This window comes from Pelodiscus sinensis, chromosome 7, assembly GCF_052426305.1.
Source record: "Pelodiscus sinensis isolate ZL-2025 chromosome 7, ASM5242630v1, whole genome shotgun sequence".
In the NCBI taxonomy this organism is placed as follows: Eukaryota; Metazoa; Chordata; order Testudines; family Trionychidae; genus Pelodiscus; species Pelodiscus sinensis.
This window is the reverse complement of record NC_143058.1, coordinates 20,124,675-20,138,692: the sequence shown is the minus strand read 5'-3', so window position 1 is coordinate 20,138,692 and position 14,018 is coordinate 20,124,675. Positions and strand designations below refer to the sequence as shown.

The window sequence follows — 14,018 nt, the reverse complement described above, 5'->3', positions numbered from 1 at the left end:
TCTTATCATTTTAGGATTCTGTCAAAATGGATTTTTAAGGCTCAGATACCTAGAGAATAGTGTCACTGATCAAGTCTTTACATCTTCTCATACTCCCATCAGAATGGGTTATGGAGATCTGCCTAGGAAACAGCTACATATTGGCATATTTTGATTCACTAAAATTAGGTAGAATTGTGAATTATATGGAAAAACATTTGGTGAGTCATAAGTCAGCTGAAACATGTCAATAATATCTTCTATAGACCACCAAAACTAGCAAATGTGTTAAATATTCCATAGGAAGCAGCAAAGATGACAGTGATTTGTATCCAGTGAAATTACAACCCTTCAACGATTTCAAGACCAGAATAAATTGTTGCGAATATCTAGTCTGTGTTCTTATATAAAGCAAGCCAAAGAACTCACCCCACAGAATTCCTAGAGCAAACATTTTGGAAAAACATACTGTCTTGATTTAAAAATTCAAAGGGATGACAATTGTTCAAACCTTGGTCAATTATTCCAGTGGTTAGCTACTCTCACTATTAAAAATATACATTTTATTTCGAGGATAATTTTTTTTAGCATCAATGTTAAGCCATTAGATGATGATATATGTGATGAAGCATGGGAATGGGCTACTTAGGGAAGTGGTGGAATCTCCATCCTTTGAGGTTTTTAAAGTATAGCTTGACAAAGTCCTGGCTAGAATGATTTATTTGGGGTTGGTCTTTCTTCAAGCAGGAGATTGGACTAAATGACCTTTTGAGGTCTGTTCAAAACCTGATCTTCTACAATACTTTTCTCTACTCAACTGAAAAGCCCACTATTAAATATTTGTTCCCCATGTTCCTATAGACTAATCTTTAATTAACTTTAATTTAAGTAACTCAATCTATTGCTGTAAGTCAGGTTTTTTTAATCTTTTAATTATTATACATGGCTCTCCCCTGAACCTTCTCAAACTTAACATCCTCATGAATTGTGGACACCAGAACTAGTCATACAGTATTCCAGCAGCAGTAGCACCAATGCCAAATATAGACATAACATAACTTCTCTGCTTCTCTTCCAGATTCCTGTACATGCATATGAGGATCACATTAGCTGTTCCGCCTTTTCTGCACAGCTGATTATCAACTGTAACCCCCAAATCTCTTTCAGAGGCTACCTTCCCAGACAGACTTCCCCAAGCACATAAGTATGGATGATATTTTTTCCTAGATTTATAAATGTACATTCAGTTATTTTAAAGTGTATATTGATCACTTGTACTCAGCTTACTAAATGTTACACTTCTGTCTGAATCAGTGACCTGTCCCTTCTTCTTTATTTCCCTTGCCACATTTTTTTTGTCATCTGCAAAAAGATGTGTGATTATTTCAGGTTTTTTCCAAGTCATTAAGCAACATAGGGCCCAGAACAGATTTCTGTAGGACCCCACTACAAACACGTATCTTAATTTCCAGTTTACAGTTACACTGACACCTATCAGTTAGCCAACCATATGCATTTAATGCACACAATGTTAATTTCATATTATTATAATTTTTCAATCAAAGTGGCATGCAGTACCAAATCAAATGCCTTACAGAAATATAAGTATGTTATATCAACACTATTATTTTTTATCAACCACATTTGTTTAATCTCATAGCAAATTAGTTTGACAGAATCTATTTTCCATACACCCATGTTGATTAATACAAAATATAAAGGAAAGTAATCCAGTGCCAATCAAAAGTGACAATGACAATTTCCAGAACAAACCTTGTTGAATTAAGCTAAACTCAATTCAATAAACTGTACATATCTTTGTTGGACAGGGATTGTATCCAATTCCATGGGGGTTAGGGACAGCAGCCATCCAGGAACTAAGAACAGCGTAGTTGGCAGATTCCCTCATACGGTAACACCTCCAAAGCCAAACAACCATTTGCATATGCTGGTTCAAACTGGATTCTCTAGAGCCCAGCAGACACAGACAGGACTTTTGGATAAAGCAGGCTCTGAATCAGTTTAAACTCAGGGTATGAAACATAACATGAATAGGACCTTCTGTCCAAGGCAGGGCTCTAGTGTTGCCTGGGAAGGAATGGCTCTATTCATTGGGGTGCTTATTCTGAGCAAAGGTGTTATGAATGTGTAACCACAGAAAAACCTGTGTGGGGTCTGAAGAATTGTTCACTTGCCAGAGACCTCACTGGAGCGGAAGTGATCTCTGGAAATCTACTTTTGTTGATTTGAATATGTTTTCCCTGTAATGTTGTTAGCTCTATCTAAAAAAGCATGGGCATTCTTAAGGTAAGGGTAACTCAACTGTGGGCAATTACGCTATGTATAGCCACTGAGAAGAAGACAAAGCAGGCCTGTGTAGGCAGTCTGACTTGCTGGTCATCTGAAGAAGTGGGCTGTGCCCACAAAAGTTCATGATACCTTCTACACGTTTTGTTAGTCTTAAAGTGCTACAAGACTATTTGTTCTTTTTTAAGTTTATCCTGTACAAACTAACTCCGCTATCCCCTGAAGCTGGGAAATTCAGTCTGGGCAGGAAATCTGAAGCCTGAAAATACATTGGCCAGAAGGGAGGGAGACCTCTCTGCCCAAGAAACGTGACTGCTGGGAAGCTGAAAACCTAAGAGTGGGTGCCCTCACCAGACCACAAAGGAGAAATATAGATGAAGTTGAACAGAACTGTGACATTATTAATTATATTACTCTTCTTTAATTCCTTGTTAATCCAGTCATGTATCAGCTGCTCCATTATCTTGTCCAGATTTGATGTCAGGCTGACAGGACTATAATTACCCAGGTCATCCGATATACCCATTTTAAATATTGGTAATTAGCTTTCTTCCAGTCTTCTGGAAATTCCCAAGCATCACACAATTTACACACAATCAGTAGGTGTGATTAACATCTTTCTAAATTACCATTGGAATGGAAAGAGTGTTAAATATCCTATTATAAGACTATACCTATTTTTCTGCCAAATATACAACAGAGATAATATTTGTTGAATACTTCTACCTTTTCTTCATTAGTACTGATAAGTCTACATCATTTCCATCTGGTAATGGACCAATATTGTTGTCAGGATTCTTTTTTGCTCCTAACATACTTAAACACTCCTCCTTATCTTTAATTATGCTGGCCAAAGATTTCTTCTTGTGTCTCTCTGCTTTCCTTATCAATTTTCTACAATGCCTAGCTTCAGATTAATATTCATTACTATCAACTGCCCTATTCCTCCACTTGTTATTTACAGTCCATGTTTGTAGCTGCCTTCATTTCCCTTCTAAACCAGGTCTTTAAAAAATAGAGCCTCCTTTCTCAATTGCTAAATTGTGCCTTTTCAGCATCTTTTAATGTGTCCTTAACAATTCCCAATTATTCACATTCTTCTGATTAAATTCTTCTCCCAGCTGACTTGATTCAATTGTTTTCAGCTTTGTGAAATAAGCCCTGTTTAAGCACCAAGTATATATATCATTGGTCTGGACTTTATTCTGTTTACACAATAGTGATTAGTCATGATCACTTACACCTAAGCTATCACTAATTTTTTGTTCTCTAATCAGTTCCTCTTGTAGCTAGCTAAGCTGCTATTGATATACAGGCTTATGCTAAAGATGGTATAGGTATGGATTAAAACAGTAATGCAAAAGCTTACAGGCCCCAAGACTTGACATAAGCAACTACCCAGTAAAATGATCCTATATCACAAGATAAAGTGCTGTTATAGGCAAGGATTGCTGAACTGCTAACCGGTAATCACAATATGCCAATTTATGCCACCTTGAGCCAGATTAAGTTAACATCAGCATTTGTCCAACTGTGAGAATGCCAAGGCAACTAATTAATACTAATAAGTCTGAAGTAAAAGCCCTATTAACTGATGGGAGAATGCCTCCCCCCCCCAAAAAAAAATTAGTAGGATGAGGAAAACAGATAAGGAAAAGGGGCTAATACCTATAAAGAATATGCATTAGGCTTAGTTAGCACTAGCATAACTTCCTGGAGCACCAAAGTTCCACAAAAACAAATCCTATCCAGCTTACCTAACCAATGGTTCACTTCTGCCTCTCTTCACTCTCAAGAGAGGAAGATACCAGGGAAGATCAGCTAGACATTTATCTTCAGCATGCTTCTGAGTTCCCTGAAGTCATATTTATCTGTGATCTGTCTCATAATATAATGTCATTAGTGCCCAATTGATCGATCACCAATAGACCCTTTCCCATTAACTTCAGAAATCCATCCAGTCTAATGTGAGTGATATCTGATGTCTTGATCCTGGGAAGACAGTACACCATCCAGTTATCTGCTTATCCATTGCAAAATGTTCTTTCAATTCTTCTCAGTGTTCAACCTCCAACAAGGATTGGCAGATTACTTTGAAGAAACTCTTTGTGGGCAAAACTGATTTTCTTAGAGGTTGAGCTGAGTTATCATCAACAGGTATGTCTCATATATCTTTCTTGTCCCTGAGACTCCCTGGTTCTTGAGAGGTATATTTCACATTTTCCACATTGTGGGCCTGGTAGCAACTTGAAACTTTTAGCTGCATTGAATTCCTCCTGGTCCTCTACTCTCTAATAGCTACACTCTACCCATCCTTGTCTTCTCCAGCTATGAAAAATGCAGAGGTGACCTCTTGCCTGATAGTTATGAATGGCCAGGCCTCCTTTCTGACTCCTTATCTCCCCAAAAGCTTAGTTGCCAGCTTTCTTGAACTTGGTGTACTGTTTCCTGAACTGGCCTGTCTAGGAACTTCTCAGCTTCTCAGTAGTGTCTTCATTTGCCTGTCCAGTCCAAGAAGCTTCTCCAGCACCAGCTTTCAATACATGCATATTAAGAACCTTTTTCCTACAGGCAGGAAAGGAAACAAGGCATACCCATTGCAGGACAACCCCAGTTCTTCTACAAGCCATCTTGAAACCACACATAAGCTTTGCTTCCAGACTCAGCTTTTTCATGCTTCCACTTTCAACAACCTCCAAAACTCGCCTATTAGCTGCTGTTTTGTGTCTCTCAAATGGACTCAGTGAGATGCTTTTTATACCGAGCCTCCCTTGTTAGCTCAGCTTCATCTCTCACCACTAGGAAACAATGGACCACTCACAGAGTTCAAATAGCGATCCAAATGTCAGTGCCTCCTGGCCTTTATCACAGCATCAAGAGATAAAGGTTTCAATTGCTTACCCAAGGCTTCGTGGTCCAGCTACAAAGTCTGTCCACAGAGAACCCACAGATGGGAACAAAAGCACCAAATCACCAAGGACAGAGTCCATAGCAATGCCCTCCCATTAGCTGCCTCTATTCAAATAACAGCATTATGAAAACTCAGACTATACCAAGTGTCAATACAGGTTACAGCATTTCAGTGAACAAGAAGATGGATTAAACTGACATAAGGGGGGAATATGTGCGTATATGCAAACATAAATAAATAAAACTACATGAAAACATTATTAGGACATTTTTCTTTGGGAATCTTACAGTGCTAAGTCAGAGTAGACATAGGAAACATCATAAGACCTCAAAAATGAATAAATAAGAATATGTTGGTTCCTACCTGTTTTCCAGACAAATTGAAGATCTTTCCTGGCTTCCAAATCAGTTGTTTGTAACATTGAGAGCGCAAGTACAAACAGGATATTCCTCATGCCCTGCCATGCCCAATGAGCAGAAACCCAGAGATCCCTCAGAAACATAATTCAGTCTCTTGTCTTCTCTAGTCCTAGATTTGAAAGAAAAAGCAAATTAGTTTGCTAAAAATATATGGGGACAAGGCAAAGCAATCAGTATCGGGGCAATGCTAGTCAGCATACACTGCACATCCCCTTCTGTGGTGCAGACTCTAAGGATATGTCTAGACTACAGAGTTTTGTCAACAAAAGTGGACTTTTGTCGACAAAACTATACCTGCGCCTACACTACCGTTGAGTTCTGTCGACATAACGTCGACAGAACTCAGCAGTTTTGTCGACGTTGGTAAACCTCATTTTACGAGGCATAACACCTTCTGTCGACAGAGTTTCTGTCGACAGAACATGTTATTGCATGTAAACTGTCCTTTGCATCTACACTACCATGTCGACAAAGCAGCTTGCTTTGTCGACAGAACTCAATGTAGTCTAGACGCTCTTTGTCAACAGACGTTTTGTCGACAGTATCTGTCGACAAAACTTCTGTCAACAGAAGCCTGTAGTCTAGACATACCCTAATAGAGGTACTTTAGCTCAACATGAACAGAGCTGTATTTTTAACTCTGAAGGTCCCTGTTCCAATTCTAGGTGTCAGCCAAAATGGTGACCATACCAAAGCCCTTAGTGAGTTCTCAAAGCAGCTTGCTGGTATCACAGCTTTAAAATTCAAGGCTTTCACAATAAAATGTCAGGTGACAGCCTCATGCAACGATTTTCTCTCTCTTCAATCTATTTATGTTTAGCAGGCCCATCAACATATCTGGTATTTTACAGTTCAATAAACCATGGATGGAGATAGATTGAAGCTGAAAAGTGGCCATTTTTATTTTAATGAAGCGGGGATTATTTAAATCCCCGCTTCATTGACTGTGCCAGGTAAACTAGTTTACATGGCTCTGTCAACAGAGCCATGTAGTCTGGACATACCCTTTGTGTCTACAGGTATGGCCCCCTGCAGCTCTCAATGGCCAAAGTTCACTGTTCCTGGCGAATGGGAGCTGTGGGAAGTGGTGCAAGCCATAGGGACTTGCTAGCTGCTGCTTCCTGCAGCTCCCACTGGGTGGAAATGATGACCTGCAGCCAATGGGAGCTGTGGACAGTCATATCTGCAGATGCAAGATCAAGATGCTGTCTGGCTTCCCTCCAGAAACTTACCCTGACATGACATGTGCAGCCCATGGGCTGAAGGTGGCCCACCACAGGTTTACACTCCATGCATTTCTCTTAGAAGCCTGTCTTTTGCATTGCTTTTTCCTGAATTTCTACATTTGTAACTGGTCATTAGTCTCACATTTCATACTCCAAGTTTCCCCTCTGGGATAGGGCTAGCTGAGTGATAGGATTCTTCTGCAATGTTATTGTCATCATTTATGTCACTGGTATCATTTGGTGCCTTTCATTAAAATTTATCAGATATTAGAAGTTTAGTTGTGAAATTCCATTACATTTCCAGCCTTATATAAAAGCAGCATTATTACTATACATAATACACAGTATAGTTCTTGACAATAAGGCAAAGATAAACCTGAAAATGGTGGATATACACTAAAACTTTTAATTTGGAGTTTTATTGAAATTACTCAAACAGCTTCTATCATGATAAACTCATGTAATTATAGTTAATCAGATACTGACTAACTGCTGTGGAGAATACAGTGTTATATCTATTTAGCTTAATTCATTATTATATTTTAGCAGCATTGCAAAACCTGAAGAGATATCAAATTGAACTTTTACACTAGCAAAGTAATGCCCACAAGAGGCTTATTGTAATTGTGAGCTTCTCCCCAATGTTTTGGGGTTAACTGTAGGGCCTAGATTTTTAAGTTCAAGAACAAACACTGTACCCTGAATTGAAGGAGGAAAAAAAGGGATTCCCAATCCCTTGGTGAGAGCTTACAGGGTCAAACAACGGACCATAAGTGACCTTGTGAGCAGTTTGCACTGTACTAATCAACCCAAGAATGTGGTCAGGCCTGGTACTCTTTGGAAGAAGGGTGTGGATCCAGTCAATGTAAAGGGATGGCTTAAAGAGAGTTAGTGACAGGTAGAGCTAGTAAAAATACATGTATACATACACACACAGCTCAATATCCATGCCAGTGGAAGCACCAAAAAGGTTGTTGTGATGAATGGTAGGTGTACTATTCTTTTCTGGACATTTCAGCCTTTCAGTTAATTAAATTGCCAATAAGGGTTAAAACCATAGAAAAAAAGTCCTAGAGAGTCTCTAGGAATGCTAGAGAAGCAGGAAGTGGGTTTTTTTTTCTGGTCCCACACTAAAGGACCTCCCCTCAGCCTAATGATGCCAAGTGATTACAGGGGATAAATAAAGAGAAAACAGGGACGAGTGTGAAGGTCAACGGGCTAAAATGAGGGAGCCGGATAGGGACACCGAGCAGAGAATTCCAGACAGCACCCACTGCTCCTCAAAGGCCTTGAAAGAACCAGCGGACTCCACCCAGTGGAACTCTGCCCTGGTGCATGAACAGCTACAAGAGCGGAGATAGGCCCCACAGTTGCAGGTCCCTCCCTCAGTCAGCCTCTGCTCCCTGGTCTTGTAAATTGTCGTCTTGGCTGTAGTCAGGAGGAAGTTGACTAGGAGGTCTTGTGACTTTGTGATGCCATGGATGGGGTGCGCATAAATTAATAGGTGAGGGGAGAAATGCAGCCAGAACCTCAACAAGAGGTTCTAGAGAAGCTGAAAGAGGGGCTCTTACCTGACACAGTTGAGATAAATGTGGAGGAAGTGTTGGCAGGAAGCCTAGAGAGCCAATGAGCAGAGTGTGGGTTTTTGGATTGGAAGCAGTGACCTTCCTACTGCAGTCTGTGTGTGACCAGAGCAGAGCTGGGAAACATGAATTGAGCCAGGCATGAAAAATTCAACAACATCCTTGCCTAGGTGTGACAGGGTGCCTGCCCTGCACTGGCCTTTTAAGGCCAAGACTCAGGCCCTGGGCCGGGGCTGAGCCCAGAGAGGTCAGCTGAGGCCGTTAGGGTTAGTGAGAGCCCAGCTGGCAGCTATCTAGTGCAGCACAGTTTGCTTGAAGAGCCAGCTGAAGCTGTTAGGGCGAGTGAGGGCCCAGCCGGCAGCTATATAGAGAAGCGCACTTTGCTTAGAGAGGGAGGGCCTGTGAAGGGCTGACTGCAGAGAAAGCAGGGGCTCCCAGGAGGGAGAACAGCTGGGGACAGCCAGCTAGAGCTGGGAGAGGGCCAGCCAAGACTCTCCCTGGCTAGGGGCCGGAGGCAAGGCCCAGGGTTCGGAGGCAGATTACAATGCAGGCTAGGTAAGCGGGGAAGTAGAGATAACCCCAGTGCCAATGATGAGCAACCTGTTCAGACTGTAACTTGCCCTGAGAGGGGCTAGATGAGGACAGTCAGGGGGCACTGAGGCACGGTGGGGGGTGTGCACCCTGACACTAGGGAAGAACTAGACATTGGAACAATAGCTATGTCAACAGAACAGGGAATGTTTAGTCCGATGTGATCAGGTTATTTTCTTTTATTTTTGGATCTGTTGGACTTCTCTGTGCTGAACACATATACCAGACTGAATCCCAAGGGAGCAATTTTCTATAAGTTTTAATCATTTTTCAGTTACTCTGTAACACCTAGCTATGAAGTAATGTTTTACCAAGTATGTCGTCTTTGTTTCATTGATAAAAATTAGCTTTTTTAAGACCATGATCTGATTTCTGTGAACAGGAAGGCAAGGCAGTAGGTTCTGTGTGCACATGGGTAAGACTGAATGGTCAGCTATTAACAGAAGTACAAGGGGGAGGAGGAGTTAAGTTCAGCTCTTCCCAGAGGAAGGCTATATCTAGACTGCAGGCTTCTTTCGGAAGAAGCTTTTCCAGAAGAGATCTTCCAGAAAAAACTTCTTCCGAAAGAGAGCATCCATACCACCAAAGTGCATCGAAAAAGCCATCTGCTTTTTTGAAAGATAGTGTCCACAGTGAATGGACACTATCTCGCATTTCAGCTCTGATTACTATGGATGGAATGGTCACCATTTGTGCTTTTTCCTCTTTCCTCTTCTTTTGAAAGAATTCCTTCTTCCCCATCCACAGATAGGGTACCTGAAGCCTTTTATTCCCCATCCACACACGCCTTTTTCCGAAAGAGCTCTTTTGGAAAAAGGCTTCTTGATTGTAGAATGAGGATTACCCGATGTTGGAAAAACCCCTCAGTTCTTTCAATTTTCTTTCAAAAGCGAGCAATTGCGGTGTGGATGTAACTCAAGTTTTTTCGGAAAAATGGCTAATTTTCAAAAAAAAAAAAAAACACTCTGTAGTGTAGACATACCCAAAAGGATAAAGAGCTTGAGGGTACACCCACAAAAAAGAAATTCTCCAATGCATCTTCCTGGATTCTCAAAGGGATTTTTGCATTTGGGTAGTGGCAGGGGTTCCATCCAAGGTCAGGTAATCTATAACCTTGGGGAATTGTTAAACCAAAACGTTAGTGGCGGGATATTTTAAAGTCTCTTGAGGGCCCCCACCTTCTGCCCTTGAAGTGCCAGAGTGAGGAACATCCTTGACATTTGTATTTAATTTCAGAATGAAAACTGCAAGTTTCATTCAAAAGCAAACTTGAAGGGAAAAAAATAACAAACTAAGGGTGTGTCTAGACTACCTAGTTTTGTCGACAAAAGTGGACTTTTGTCGACAAAACAATACCAGCGTCTACACTACCGCGGAGTTCTGTCGACATAACGTCGACAGAACTCCGCGGTTTTGTCGACGCTGGTATACCTCATTTTACGAGGCAAAACACCTTCTGTCGACAGAGGTCTGTCGACAGAAGGTGTTATTGCCTGTAACATTGCGTCCAGACTACAGAGTTCTGTCGACAAAGCGGCTTGCTTTGTCGACAGAACTCCATGTGTCTGGACGCAAATTGTCGACAGAAGTCCGTCGACAAAACGCGGTAGTCTAGACGTACCCTAAGTGTGAGAAGTGGGTTTTTCAAGGTTTCCAGATTCCCTGCTGCCAAGTTGTGGGCCAAGCCTTGGTTCCCTAGGCTTTCAGGCTCCCAGCTCTGAGGCAGGGAGCCTAGAATTCCTGGCACAACTGAGTTGTCTCAGAGTTCTGAATGTTGGATCCCTGGTCCTGGAGCACTGCACACTAGGGCTGCCCCACAAACTTGGACCCTGGAAGTGTAGGGTCTCCTGCAGCTCACCATGCAGGTTTACAACATTAATTAAATGTAATTTATGTTGAACTAGAGTTCATCTGATCCAAGCTGTTCTTGTGAAACATTTCAGGTTTGGCAAATGAGCATTCTCTGGTGAAGTTGTGTTCCACTGGAACACTTTTGGTTTGGTCTAATGGCAGGCCATATTGTAATTAACTGTAAACTCATCAGGACTAACCCTCCTCATCCCACAATGAGTATTGAGGAGCACCACCTTCCTAACATCATTCCCACAATCACAACCACAATGTATGAGACTATGTATAACATATGCTGGGAGGTGGGGGGAGTTGGTAGGTGTGATGGGGTGGACTAGGGCCAATGCCACCTGCTGAAGACTGGAGGCCTTGCCACACCCTCCATCCCTTTGAAGGATGGGGAAAGGGAATCTCCATGAATTGCCCCCACCACAAGCAACAACTCTACTGCTCCCATTGGTTAGAACTGTGGGCAATGGGAGCTGCAGGGGCAGTTCCTGCAGGCAGGGACTACGCAACCTGGACCCACGCCTATGAGCTGCATGTTGGCTCCTTCCAGGGTTGGCATGGGGCCAATGCAGGCAGGGAGATGGTGGTGCAGCAGGGCTGAAACAAACAGGGACTTAGAGCTACGCAAGTTAAGCATCACCCAGACTCAATCTGCACCTGGACCCCCTCCCATATCCCAACCCCCTGAGCCTCAAACACATACACTCCCTCCCAGAGTGTGCATGCCTCACCTCCCCCTATATATACACACCAATCTCCTGCCCCAGGCCTGAACTCCCCCACAGAACCCTAGTTAATGCTAAGGTGCTTTACTGCATCAAGACCAGAGTGCTCAGCATTTTGCATGATCATGCCATGCGCAAGCAACAATGCTACTGACCTCATGAGATCTCTGTAGGTCCAAGTAGGGCTCCAAATACCTGGGACCCAACCAGCTTGCCACAACGTGGAGCTGAATAAGGACAGGCTAGGGACTTCGCTTTTATCCTAGAAGATATTTCACTAAAAAAAAAAAACTAATGAGCAGGTCAAAGGAAACCTCACACAACACTCACTGCCTTTTCTTAAACTGAAGCTCAGATAGCACTCATCAGCTGCTGTCTGAACATACTTTCTCCAGCTCAGAATAGGAAGGGTTAGTGAGAAACAGTAATTCCCCAGGGTAGGAAACTCCTGCCCTAGTCAGGAGGCTTGGCATCTGTTAGTTCCTTGAGAAAGACTACAAAAATAACAGCCTGCTGTCGTCTGAGGAGTACAGAGATTACACTGAGTCTGCAAAAAAAGGAATAAATTAAACACACTCTGAGCCTGATTCCCATCTTGCTTACACCAGTATAACTGACTGAGTTCCCTGATTTACACCGCGGCAAGCAAAATCAGAATTTGTCCCCATATCTCAGTTTGTATAACACAATTTTAAAAACTAGCAGTTCTGTGCAGATATGATAAAAAGTTACCACATAGGCAACATATGCCATCCACAGCAGCATGAATAAATTACATTATGAAGGCCACCAAGATTTCACATCAAATTTAGTTACTGAATATCTCAAGCTTCCAAATGTGAAGGTATAGTTAACTGTGAATTGGAAAATACAGAGGGAAAATAATCTGTAGTTCATATTTTAGAAAAATAAATTTACAGATTATACAAACTATCCACTCTGATCTGCACTTCAGGCTCATACTATATTTTCCTCTTTCTTTATTGTTTCCCTTCCCAGCCCTCCCATGAGGAATTTAAACTTCAAATCACAACTGAAAATTTAAAACAGATTTTATGACATCCCTGTGACTGAGTAACCTATCCATACTGTATTTTCACACCAACATGACAACAATGGCATAGTCCCAGTTCTGCAAATACCCACATCAGTGTATTTCTCATGACATTAAAATCAGAACTTGTCCCAGTGCTACACTTGTATGTTTGAAGATTGAGACCCATAGTGTTTACATTGTATTTTGACCTGACGTGAAAGAAGATCAGAGGTGAATAAAAATGTTTGCATACACATGTGTGAAAGTAAAGGTTCAAAATTCCATTTCATTTGAAATACATTTGTTCTTATAATATTTCCATTTGTGGGAAGGTATCATAAAAATCAATTCCACCTTATTAGTGAGCTTGCATTTAAAAACATCACAATAAAGATGGCTAACTCACCAAACTGATAGAAATGTAGCCGTGTTAGTCTGGTGTAGCTGAAACAAAAAACGGGACTACTGAGTGATTGGGCAACCAAATGGCAAATGAAATCTAATGTGGATAAGTGTAAAGTAATGCACATTGGAATAAATAATCCCAACTATACATACCATATGATGGGGGCTAATTTGGCTACAACTAATCAGGAAAGAGATCTTGGAATTATCGTGCATAGCTCTCTGAAAACATCCATGCAGTGTGCAGTGGCAGTCAAAAAAGCAAACAGGATGCTAGGAATTATTTAAAAAGAGATAGAAAATAAGACAAAGAATATCTTACTGCCCCTGTATAAAACTATGGTACATCCACATCTTGAATACAGTGTACAGATGTGGTCTCCTCACCTCAAAAAAGATATTTTGGCATTAGAAAAGGTTCAGAAAAGAGCAAATAAAATGATGAAGGGTTTGGAACGGGTCCCATATGAGGACAGGCTACAGAGACTGGGACTTTTCAGCTTCGAAAAGAGGAGACTGAGGGGGGATATGATAGAGGTATATAAAATCATGAATGGTATGGAGAGGGTGAATAAAGAAAAGTTATTTACTTGTTCCCATAATACAAGAACTAGAGGACACCAAATGAAATTAATGGGTAGCAGGTTTAAAACTAATAAAAGAAAGTTCTTCTTCACACAGCGCACAGTCAACCTGTGGAACTCCTTGCCAGAGGAGGCTGTGAAGGCGAGGAGTATAACAGAGTTCAAAGAGAAGCTAGATAATTTCATGGAGGTTAGGTCCATAAAAGGCTATTAGCCAGGGGGTAAGGAATGGTGCTCCCGGCCTCTGTTTGTCAAAGGCTGGAGAAGGATGGCAGGAGACAAATTGCTTGATCATTGTCTTTGTCCACCCCCTCTGGGGCACCTGGTTACTGCCCACTGTCAGCAGACGGGATACTGGGCTAGATGGACCTTTGGTCTCACCCAGTATGGCC

The 14,018-nt window shown here is 41.6% G+C and overlaps 1 protein-coding gene across 1 annotated transcript in view; it reads right to left on the bottom strand.

Moving 5' to 3' along the window:
• Positions 1-14,018, bottom strand: part of THSD7B (thrombospondin type 1 domain containing 7B) — a 623,878-nt gene that overhangs the window by 509,569 nt on the left and 100,291 nt on the right. Inside the window, exon 2 of the mRNA XM_075933305.2 lies at positions 5,561-5,725. Coding sequence (XP_075789420.2) covers positions 5,561-5,699 — 139 coding nt within the window. The 5' untranslated portion in view covers positions 5,700-5,725. The remainder of the gene's footprint in view (positions 1-5,560; positions 5,726-14,018) is intronic.